The 13,002-nt window shown below is 38.0% G+C and overlaps 1 protein-coding gene across 2 annotated transcripts in view; it reads left to right on the forward strand.

Moving 5' to 3' along the window:
* The first annotated feature begins 6,084 nt into the window (after window positions 1–6,084).
* Window positions 6,085–13,002, forward strand: part of LOC137272552 (zinc finger MYND domain-containing protein 19-like) — a 36,472-nt gene continuing 29,554 nt past the window's right edge. For both annotated transcript variants that reach the window (XM_067804938.1, XM_067804939.1), the window contains exon 1: window positions 6,085–6,238. In XM_067804938.1, the coding sequence (XP_067661039.1) occupies window positions 6,188–6,238 (51 nt within the window). In that variant the 5' untranslated portion in view covers window positions 6,085–6,187. The remainder of the gene's footprint in view (window positions 6,239–13,002) is intronic.

Here is a 13,002-nt window from a genome sequence, read left to right on the forward strand (position 1 = left end):
TGCTCATGGAAATGTTTCGGACTTCGTCTCAAAATAGAGGGATGGGCTTTATTTCCGGAGCACAACTCAAACACCATTCAATATTTTTCTGCAAAACTTGGTAGATATATCAATCGTAACCTAAAGTGGTGCCTTTCGCTACGTACAGGCTTTGGGGATTTCTTACTTTCTTGGTTTCCATGGAAACGTTTCGGACTCAGAAGTGAGAGGTGTGTTTCGTTTCCGGAGCAGAACTCAGAAACTTCTTAATATCTTTCAGTAAAACTTGGTAGATATATGTGGCACACCCCAAAGTGGTGCCTTTTGGTATTTACAGGTGTTTGTGAATTGTTATTATCTCGGTTTCCTTGGAAACGTTTTTGACTTAGTCACAAAATGGAGGGATGGGCTTCGTTTTCGGAGCAGAACTCAAAAACTGTTCAATATTTTTCTGCAAATCTTGGCAGATATTTGAGGCTCACTACAAAGTCATGCCTTTTGCTATTTATAAAATTTTGGCATATTTATTTTTCCTGGTTTCCGTGGAAACAATTTAGTCTCAAAATGGACGGATGGGCTTCGGTTCTAAAAAGACATGAAGTAACTGTCAGATGATTTGTCCTTTCAAATATGTGGGTGACGAGGGGATATGTCATCTTCTGATGACTCTTGTTTATAAGAGAATTACATCCTGCGTTCGTATATGAACGTAGATGTACGAGAGAACTTCGAAATAAAAGAACAAGTACAATTACTATTTTTTATCACTTATTTCTTTCTTTTTTTTGGTACAAACAAGTCATGTTTTTGCAGTCATATATTATATTTTGCTCGTCAATGTGAATATTGGAAGTTAATGTATTGTGATACATAGTAAATACATACGGCAGAGGCATACAGTACAATATAGTATTACGTCATTATGAACCAATTTTAAAAGGACTAGTTTGGACATCGGAAAATACTTTACTATAAAACAAACAGATAAAAAGGGACATTTTGGGGCGGATTGGTGTTTTCGGATGAATGTCCACATTAGGAAAACGAGATACCAAGGCAACGTATAGGTGTTGAAAAATATTATTATATATGGTACCAACATAAACGGTTTATTGTGTTTCACATGGGAATAAACACGCCGTGAAACTGCCACTTTTTATCGACTGTGTCGGATCATTACGATTCGTGCCGGAATGAGCCGAACGTTCTAACGATAGCAAGTGAGTGAAAATGTGATTCAAAATAGAATAAATATTGTGTAATACACATAGGAAAAACTCCTCTAACTGACAAGGTTTATGAGCTATGTCGGATCTTACCGATTAGTGCTGGAATGAGCCGAACGCTTCCAAAAATGCTGGTTGTTGAATTAGACACAACATTCCCCTTGGCAAGGCGATATTTTGACAGTGTGTCATGAGGTTTGTTTCTCAACACCCGACGTGCAATCTACACGTCCTGTCACGAGAGCGATATTTGACCTTTAAGGATATTAATATTATGAGACGTTTTTACTTTTTAATACCTTTATCCTTCATACACATTAAAATCGACAGCTTTTCTTAGATGTGTTTATCCAACATAGTTAAAAGGATTTGGGGATATTTTTTCACACATCCATTAAAAAGTGAATGTTTAAACAACAAATGCAACATAAAGCCCAAATGTTTACTTCTCAAGACTTTAGGCGTTACAGTCCAGGAAAACATTCCTTGAATCATAATTTAAAAAATCTCAGCTAGTTTATGATGGCTTGTAGACGAAAGGGACTGTATGTTGATATATCTGATACCTTACGTCGCAAATTGCGCTGAATCGAATTGAAACCTTCCTTGATCATATTGTGTGTTCGCGTTTTCGTCCACCCATGAACTAATTACAAAACGTTCAGCTATACAAATTAGAGTGGTTGAATGAGCATTGTTTCGCGCCGCGTTAACATTATTCCAACCATAGAGTGAAGCACTTATGAATTCCGGGTCAGAATTGATGTTTGGGAACCCATGCTTGTCGTAAGGGGCGACTAACGGGATCCTGTGGTCAGGCTCGAGGCTTCGGTTGACATATGTCCCATTTGCGCAGATCGATGCTCATGTTGTTGATCACTGAATTGTCCAGACACGATTACTTACATATCGCCGCCAAAAGCTGGAATATTGTTGGGTGCGGCGTAAAACAACACATGAAACCAAGCAGGCCAGGACAGCACAATCACATACTGAGCCATGTTCAGGGAAAAACAACACACAAAAAAACCCTGTTAAGTTGAATTCCATAATCGGCATGAAGAGGAAAAAGGTAAAATCTCGGTCTGCCCACCGTAATACTAGTTAGATAAAAAGTTCATGGCCGCCACTTATGATCGAATGTACCACATTACCTTACAAACACTGAATCATACAAGGTGCAACGACAAAATAATTATTGTACTATACCAAAGTTATGGTTTTCGTTTACATGTATGGCAATGACAAAGAAATAGTTTGCCTCTTTGGACATTGCATTAAAAAAGTAATGAATTTTGAGTTTTACTTTTAGCTTACCTCAAGACCAGTTTCTCACTTATATATATATTCTACATGTATCCAAAGCAATATTTTACCAATATTCACCCAAACCCCACTGCATATGTAACTTGTGATTGTAAAATGTCGGATATCGGTAAATAATCGAATATGGACCACACAAAAAGGTGACTGAGGTCTTGAGCGAATCCCCACGCCGTCGGAGTATGGTGGCCTACTGTCGACCAGAACGTGGAACCTCACCGCCCAATCCACCAACACTCGGGGGAGCTAACTGATTCCAACCTGACCGCGACGACCTTGAGGATGTTCGCTATATAAATCGAGGATGAAGAGAGATGATCCGGAATTAAAAAAAACACATGTTGATATGTATCTTGTCTTTTCAGTTACAGACTGGCGGCTAGAATGGCTTCCAGCAATTTGCATTGGACAAGTGTAAATCATTTGATTCCCACACGTTAGACTGCAGATGGTCCCAAACTGGAGATGATTTTGTATTCTATATTTACAAGGCGTCTGTCAGCCAAGGACTGTCGTTTAGGTGATGACTGTATATGGAGAGAGAACAAGAACATTGCACATGTTAATCTAGATGGTACAGGAAGAGTATACATGTCCTCCAGATGGCACACGAACACAATTCATGTCCCCTAGATGGCACAAGAACATTGTACATTTCCTCCAGATGGTATAGGAACACCATACATGTTCTCCAGATGGTATAAGAACACTATCCATGTCCTCCAGATGGTATAAGAACACTATCCATGTCCTCCAGATGGTATAAGAACACTATACATGTCCTCCAGATGGTATAAGAACACTTTACATGTTCTCCAGATGGTATAAGAACACTAAATATGTTCTCCAGATGGGACAAGAACACTATACATGTCCTCCAGATGGTATAAGAACACCATACATGTTCTCCAGATGGGACAAGAACACTATACATGTTCTTCAGGTGGTACAAGAACACTGCATGCACATGTTCCATCAGATGGTACAACAATACTATGAATATGTCCTCAAGATGGTGCAAGAACAGTAGGTATGTTCTTTCAAACAATAAAATAGCTGTTGGCAATATCTGTCAACTGACTTGGGTTTCAATTTTGTTATATATTTCATTTTGTAGAACACTGCTACTGTATATATATTGTATACATAACTTTCTTCCAAGCGTATAGTATGTTCTGTTTAATACTGCACGCTGTAACACGATACGGGATTGGGCCTTAGGCGCCAAACTTTACATAGATCACGCGCGCCGATTCAGAATTAAATGCGAGATTCAATTGTCGAACGTCTTCCGTTTATCCGTGAACCTATTGCTTCGTGGGCCGATTTTATTCTTATCAGCACAACGTAAAAAATGCATGTCACTGCTGCGTGTTTCCTCAGATGAAAACTGTCTTGTAAAAATGATTCCACTGCTGACAGGTATAGCGTACCCGTTGATGTTCACACTAAAAAAAGTTTCTAAACTTGGAAGCAAAAGATTTACATTCTTAAATGATTAATCCGTTTGAACGATCGAGCAGGCCAGTCACGATTTTGCCGGTTTGATTAATTTCTGATGACCTTCAATGTTTTATGTGTAGGGATGTCCAGTGCGCCAGAAGACCCATCGCCGTCGATAACAATGCGTGCTTGCATGCTTGTCTCATTTCGTTGAGACAAAGCCTGTTGATATATCTTTGGTGTTCGGGTCGCGGCAGTTGTGAGTGAGTGAGCTCCGTTTCACGCCGCTTTTAGCAAAAACTCCAGGAATCCATGTGAGGAATCGAACCTTCTCCACGCTTTAACCACTAGGCTACTCCAGGCGTGAAAGTGGATGGGAGGGTGAAAATATAAAGGTGGGATTTTGTTGAGTGGGCTTGGAGGAATTAATAAACTCCGTATGCTTTGACACTATCGCAGATTTCCTATAACAGTGTGCAGTAACCGACAGCACTGACCCGGGTTACGGATGACAGGCGGTCAGACAAATTGTTGATAGGGAGAAATTAAACTAGGATTTGGTGTATATAGGAGAGGACAGTCTTTAATGCACGCTGGTATCAGTGTCTGTTCTTGGTGCTGACAAGGTTGACTGTGATGCTAACTAATGGGGGTGAATCTGGATTCGACCCCACGACAATATGGTTCAGGCACGCCTAGCACAGCGCAGATACGATAATAGAAATAACAGACAATGAAAAGATATCCTATCGACAGCCTACTGATAAACGGACTACAAAGATCTAAAAGCGATTTCATCCATGTCATACTTGGTTTGATGCGTCAAGGCTATCTCTGTTAAAATATGCTGATTGTATGTTCGGGGCGTTTTCGTGAATCAGAATAATGTTTAATATTAATATTGATCGGATTCGACAAACTGTTGCCCTGGCAACTGAATATTTTACACGTACATTAACCAACGTATTTTTAAACACGCTGTACACAGTGTATGTGTCATGTATCCTGTCAAGTATATTTGCATTAACCTTTGCTGATCGTTAAGCGGCGAGTTATTGGATCAGCTAGTCATGCGCCGTAATTGTGCTAAGTTAGTGTCATTGTATCGGACGGTTTTCAGTATTGATCACTAGATTGCCTGGTCGCGACTCGATTATTTGAAGGCAGTCGTCGTATAAAAGGAATATTTCTGCGTGAAACATTAAGGAGAAAACAGAAATGATAAAAACAACTTGGTCGCCAACAACTTGTGACAGTTTGACAGACGTCACGTATGAAAGGTTGACAGTTATAAGAAAGGTAAATTCTTTATGGATGACATCATTTTTATTACATTATGATGCGACGTTTCGATTCTTATACGGGTATCAAGCAAGAGTGAAGTTCTATACTGCCTGTATGTTTGTTTCAACCTTTGTGTATTCACAACTACAAGCACCCAATAAATGGCGAATAACATCGACCATGTGCCCTACTAGGACTTCCATGCATCAGTGAAGATTGTTAGTGTGTTTTACTGAACGACATAATGTTCAATATATTTAACCATGGAGTGGTGCAGTGTTAAAATTCCTCTGTAACAAAGGAATTTGGACAAGGATTATATTATCATATTGATTATAATATCACCTAGGATTTATAAATAATAATGATCTAGAATCTAAGATATACTGCATTCACATTCTGAGCCGATTATGCAAAACGTTTTAATAGATCCGTAAAGGTTTCAACTTACTAAATATTTATATTCGGGCCCTGACTGTGTATATGATGACTTCAACAAACTGCGTAAGCGAGTGTGTTGATGCAAATGTAGCCCTGTCAAACTAGACATGTGGCTTTGATCGGACAACGCACGCTTAACGACTCAAGGCGTTAGGATACCTACTTGTCCGACACTTGCTAATTAGCTCACATTGAGAAACCATCAGTGCTGTTACATCGGTATATCACAACGTTCATGGTGTCAGTGGCAAGAGTTGATTAGGTTAACTCGCATCATGAACACCAAGCCTCGGTGTCACGTTGCATTAACGTAAATATAACCTCTGACCTTTTGCGGAAATGGGTGTATCCCGTATTTTGATTGGCTCCTATTCCGCCTCATTCCCACGTGTGTTCTCGGACGGGGATAACAAAGCACACATAGAACACCGGTGTTTCAAAGACAGTCACGGAACATAGTCAAATACATAGTGGGCAGAAGACGAAATCCCATGTCTGGATTTAAGCTGGGTATAGTGCGCCTCGGCAGAGCGGCAGGAAAGGTAGGAAAAGCCCATTTTTGTCAGAATACTGCAGAACACAGTGCTTCAGTATATTGATTTCGTACGACCACCAGCGAGCAAATAGCCATTGATTGAACGAAAGTCAGAATAGAGGGATGGATACGCAAACAAAGACTGACAGATGGACGGTCGAACGCAGCTACATATAGCTACAAATATGTGCCCGTTACATGCTGTAAAGGCCAAACCGACATTTTTCACGATTTCTCATCCCGCTGAAAACAAGCGAGCCGGTGTAGCCGTCTTTCCTGACCCAGTTCATTAGATTCTGGCTCGTCTAAAGTAATACGACAGGGAAATATTCAATTTATTATGAAATCGGCCTCATAGTCTTCCTGTTAGTAGATATCTTGTAACCATTCTCGTTTTATACCACGAATATCTCCCGTCATATATGCCATACTACCACAGGATCAGGGCGCACGAAATATGTCATTTGTTCGCAATGTTGATACTGCAGCCCGTCGAACATGGATAGAACGATACTGTAAACAAAAGCTTGCTACACGCACAGTCGGGCGACAGTGGGGACAAAGTAAAGTCAATCAGCTATTTCTGCTTTGACCGAATCAGTCGACTTTATCATTTCCACATCCTTTATTTCAAAATATATTGGAATAATTCTTATTTTTAAGGGGCTGTAAGGTTTTCGTAGAAATGATTATTGATTAATTCTATTTTAGATATCTTTTACATTGGTTCATATTTCACCCAACATTTTTTTCAGAAATTTACCTAAGGATGTCATAATTTCTTGATTCTGTATTGTTTTAAAACAAACCATTAATGCTTTATGGAGTAAGGAAGGCTTGAATATTTTCTTATGAACAGGTAGTAAGGATGTCAAAAATTTTGGTTTCATTCAAAGTTAACATCAAATGGGTGATTGAGAAAAGTATATGTCTTGTAAATAGTTCAGCAACAAGAGACGGAGAAAAACGCTACAACTACATCATTAAAGTATGTCACTTTGAATGTTAGGTCACCACGACATTGTGGTTGTGTCGCGTATACAGCAATGTTTCAAGAAAAATGGTTTCCTAAAATAATCTTCCTGTTGAGCAGTTATTCAGTACAGATTCTGGGATGTGTTTACCTAAGTGTGGCATAAGTCAGCAATATGTCAACCACTAATTAATTAATTAATTATTTAATTAATTAGTAGGTGTAGTTACACAAGCTTACTGTTGGAGTCCCACACCTTGGTTAATGATGATTTATACAGAACCTAATCAACAACACTCACTCTGCCCAGGTAAGTATCATATACAGGAAAAACACTTTCCATATTAATTAGCGATATGTTGCTATAGAATAGATCTGATTATCAGAGTGTCACATTCAATCAACAGATAGCAATCCAAGCCATGAAATCAACATGAAATAGACAACACTTTGTTGTAGTGTTTCTTCACAGAGGAAGTTGAGGAGCACAGCAAGATTGAAATTGAATACATATTTGTGGTGTTTTTCCTCATGAGTTGTTCAGGTGTGTCAAGTAGTGGCCTATTTAGTTTGTTTCCTTGTTAGGTTGTAATCAGCTGTTTTTTCATTGTCAGTCAAACTGAAACTCTATACAGCATACTGAAACGTTTGCTGGTTTCAGATACAGGACATTTTATTTAAATGTATTTGTGTTACTTCTTTATTTATTCATTATAATTTGTCATCGATTGGTAACAAAGGAGATTACTGAAATTGTTAAATAACATTTTTAACGAAAGTTTTTTTGTGATCAGTAAGATTAAACCTATTCGTCATTACTTGCGGGTAGCAATCATCTATATATTATAGTCAACTCAATATTACTTTAAGACAAGAGATATTTGCTAGTATCTGTAATGTTAAAATTTGAATAATCCTATGTTTCAAGCCCAAATTCATATTAATATACCACTATAATATCAGTTATGTGCGATTGTTCAGCTGCAACACTGAGGCCAAGGAAATTGATTTTTTAGTAGACATCATATTATTTGCTGAATTATTCATACAGTAACCTTGACAAATGTCATAATATATGGTTTGAATCTATCAAAATGCAATAAATATATTCCAGATATACATCCTGTTTTTGACAAGTACACTCAAACATGGCTTCCTGTTGTGGGATGTTTGTTGTCTCTGTAAGAATAGTTTGGATAAAGAATTGATAGATGTTACATCCATTTTGGTGGTGTGACATAAAATATGCATTTTCTCGACTTGCCACTGATTAGCAGGCAGAAAGCGGCAGTCAGTCTGGCCATAGTTTGTTGGAGTTTATGTTGGTCTATATAATGGTCTGCTTAACATCTCTTAGACGTGGAGCACAAGTTTACATATTGTAGGGGCCAGGCTTTTGCAGAGGGACAAAGAGGACAAAGCTCCTATATTGAATAGAACACTTAGGTACATGGAGTGTGGGATGCTTCATGCTTTGTAGAACCCGTCTTTGATTAGAGAGGTGGTGGGGTAGTTTAGTGCTTAAAATATTCACTTGTCACGCTGAAGACCAGGGTTCAATTCCCTGCATGGGTACAATATGTGAAGCCCATTTCTGGTTTCCCCCACAGTGATATTGCTGGAATATTGCTAAACACAGCATAAAACTCTTCAGGGTTTTATACAACATATAAATGTGCATCCAGAATGCACAAATGTAGAGAATGGCAGCAGAAAAACAATTCACTGCATCCAGGTAGATGCATAATATTATTCCTTGTACCCACATCACAATATTGACTTTGGTCATGTTTGGTTGTGTCTCTTACCAGTCTTAGAGGAGTTTCTTTCTTCATGTCATCCATCAGTGATTCATTGCAGACACTAAAGAACCTGATCAAAGTGTACATTTCTCTACACCATTACTCCTCACAACCCTCATGTTGTCTGCAAGGACCTTTGAAACTAATAATTGGGTGTTCCGGAGACCCCATGTTTGGGAGTTGAGGTAAAACACTGCTTCTTTGATGAGAGACTTAGGAACGAAAATCTGACAAATGCTTCAAATTTGGTTTGTAGTTCTTACTGGAACCAAAATATGAAGTATCATATCTACATGAATCAGAGTAGTCTCAGTCATTGCTACATCCATTTTCCTTGTTTCCAGTGCAACTTGCTCTTGGTTGTATTCTTGTCTTTTCTTAATTCTAAGAAAAAAGTAAATACTGTAAAAACCCTGGATGTTTGTTGGTGATACACTAAAAATATTTTGATGAATATCAGGTTTGTCTAAGATGCTTGGATAAAGCTCTGTAGACTCTAGTTTAAAGATTTTATATCTTGATTGTGGCTGGCAAATAAGATCAATGGTTTTACTTTCATCCTGTTGCAAGAAGGAGGTGGAGCAGTAGTCAGGGATGTGGTTGTTGTTTTGATTAAGGTCTTTTGTTCCTGAGGCGAGTTGGAATCCTGTGATTGTAAATTTCAACCCCAAATTTTGCCCTGGTTTGTGAAAATATCAAGCTTGACCTTGCTGGTGAAAAGTAGTAAATAGCAGAGATTTCAATAACTTTAACCCTTCCCCCCACTACAAAATTCTCACTCACTCACTCACTCACTCACTCACTCACTCACTCACTCACTCACTCACTCACTCACTCACTCACTCACTCACTCACTCACTCACTCTTTTATTTTCTGTTGCATATTTATCAAATGGCAACGATTCAATCAACATGTATACAATGCTATGAATTCATCCACATGGCGACCTATGGGATTTTGCATTGTGGAACCATATGTAAGCTGATAAATGTGATGTGAGTTAAATACTGGTCAGTGAATTGAACTGAAATTATGTACATGGAGCAGAGATGATTTTAAGTTTCCCTGTCAAATTTTACAAAGATCCATCCTAAACTCACTTTTTGGAAATTATTTATGCTACACTGAAATAGTCAATGACAGTTGCTCCGAGTGTCTGAGTACTTTTTGTACAGGTCTGTAGCAACATGTGGCTGAAGGTCTCTTTGTATTGGCAACACATCAGTGTTTTTATAGTACTGGTCATTGTTGACCGAGGCTGGTCAAATGGTTGCAGCCATTGTCACACTTGTGTGACCTTTGACATCTGTTCTAATGTCAAGAAACAGCTGTTTTCCTACCAACACTAGGAAAACCTGGACAATCCTTTTTCTTTTGTCTTTTTTATATTTGACCAACCTGAGCCATAAACCACAGTCACAAAATTAACATGATTTGAATATTTTAATTGACCAACAGGTCAGCCTTTGATGAATTAGAAAATTCATCCAGCAACTGCAAAAATATTGCATAATTAAATTAATGCTTTGTCACATGTGTCTTAATTCTGGTTCTTTCATATTTCTTTAGTTTCTCTCTCATGATATTTGAGGGATGGTGAGGTAGCCTAGTGGTTAAAGCATTGGCTTGCCACACAAAATTATTGGGTTCAATTCCCTAGTTTGTAAAGCTCATTTCTGGTGTTCCCTGCCATGATATTGCGGTATAAAACCCAACTCACTCACGCACGATTGAAATGTGAAATGAAATGAGTGATTTTTGGCACAGTCATATTTTGGAGTGAGTGAGTTAATATGACATTTGGCAATATTCCTGATAGATGACATCATGATGAAAGACGTCAGAAATGGGCCTCGCATCTTGAACCCATGTGAACTGAACCTGGGTCTTTTGCAAGGTGGATAAGATTCATAAGGAGCAATGATTTCTTTGGCAGAGTTGCATCCCTTGAGTATGCAAGGAGTATGTGGGTTCGAATTCCAGTTAGTCATGAATATGTTCCTATGTTTGACAGCTGTGTGATAGCGCCTGTGGATTTTACCAAAGTGGTTGATGTCTTGGACATGCCTCATTGAAAACTTTCACTCGCTCAGTCATGCACACAAACATGCTTGCTCAGCATCATCCACCCACTCACTCACCCACTGCTTGCCCATACTCTTGATAACCTTTTGAAAGGAAAACAGCTTTTTGCAAGTAAACAGCCTTTCAGTTTATGGCAAGAGAAAAAATATGATTGACCTACAAAACTGGAAGTTTATTTGAACCAACCCAGCTACTTCATTTGCAAAAAGTAACCAAATCTCTTCATCAAAACTTCCAATTAAACTATGTGTCCCAAAATGTGTTTTCAGTTTGCAGACATGATTAAGTTATTATTTGTTAGGTAAACAAAAAACAAATGTATTTTGGGGTCATTTTGAATGAGTAAAAGCTGTATCATTTATTTGATTGAAAAGAGGATGAGACCGTGAGTCTCTCTATAAACTAACATTTAGCCTTGGAACATTTATAATTTTGATAGAAACAAGCAACTCCCCTATAATTGAAAAAGGACTTTAATGAGATTGAATTAAAAACTGGACTTGCAACTGTAGCATCAAAGTAAGGGCAAGGCTGGATAGAAAATTATATTATTAAAGGACTGGTAGACATTGATCATTACAAAAGACAAATTGAATTTATTGGTAGTTATGAGAGCATTCACTGTAGAACTAAATTGTGATGTATTCATCTGAGGCAAGCCATCTTACCTCCTTATCTTGTACACTGCTCATGGTGTGCTTGGGTTTGTAGACATTGAAACTATGAAGGATGTTTGTTCTGTGTTCGTGGTGTGGATGCACACTGACTTCAGGTATCAGGTTCTAGCCTTGGGGATAGACCTAGTACAACAGTGGGGTGGTTGGAGTGCCTGTATTGTCGATGTGCCAGAAGTTCAAGGAAAAATATTTTTTTATGTTTTGTAAACAATCGAACATCCATAGTTTCTTCAGAACTTGACAGTATTTTGATTGCCAGTTCTTTTTGCTGTGTTTTATTTTATCTAAAAGTGCATTTTGATATATAATTTTTATACCTATATGAATTCTGTTAGGACAAACTCACAAAGTGACTCTGATTATGACCGGTTGTTCAAGAGCAGACGTCGGTTTCATCATCAGTGACAGACTTATGTTGGTATACTTTTTCAGGTTTTATGTGACTCAAACATGGTTAAAAGAAGCGTTCTAAAAACAATTTTTATCCCAAGACCAGGATTAATTGTATAATTGTTATGAAGTTATCCAATGTATACAAAAATGTACACTTTTATACTATTGTCCTAAAATGCTAAGAATGTAGGTTTTGATATTCAAACTATATACTCCGTAGATCCCTCCAGATGCAAAGAAGTACATGTACGGCTGTTTCAGTCTATCAAATTTAATTCAACTTTAGGATCAAATTAAAAAATGAAATAATTGTTCAATTGTGATAGCTATTATGATAAAAGTTTAGACTGTTATTTCTGCTTTCCTTCACTCACTGGCTAAGCTTTAGCCAGAAGGATGCAAGTCTGTTGATGTCAACTTCTATATTATGAAGAGAGAACTTTTCATGGATTATTATCGTATTGTTGCCTCGTAGTAAAGACGTTGACATGCTTAAATTTTTACCTATTATGTGTTCTCATCTACATGCTGTTCAAAGACTCTGACTAAACTGTTTTACAGTTCGTGAACCATATAATTTTTCATTTTGCCTAGCATTTCAATTCAGAAGCTCAAAATACAGTAAGACTAGCAGGGATGGCTAGGCTGTACAGAAAATAATATGTTAATAGACTGAGAGACAGACTATCGACCACCTTGAACTCTCATGTCCATGCATGGCATCCCAAACTTAGGGGTGAGGTTCTGCTGGGTATGTAGACCCAGATAACCCCTGACTTTAACACCAACAGTGCTTAAAAATGGTCCATTTGTTCACTATTCCATGATTTGTTTCTGCAG

Source organism: Haliotis asinina, chromosome 2, assembly GCF_037392515.1.
Source record: "Haliotis asinina isolate JCU_RB_2024 chromosome 2, JCU_Hal_asi_v2, whole genome shotgun sequence".
Lineage (NCBI taxonomy): Eukaryota > Metazoa > Mollusca > Gastropoda > Lepetellida > Haliotidae > Haliotis > Haliotis asinina.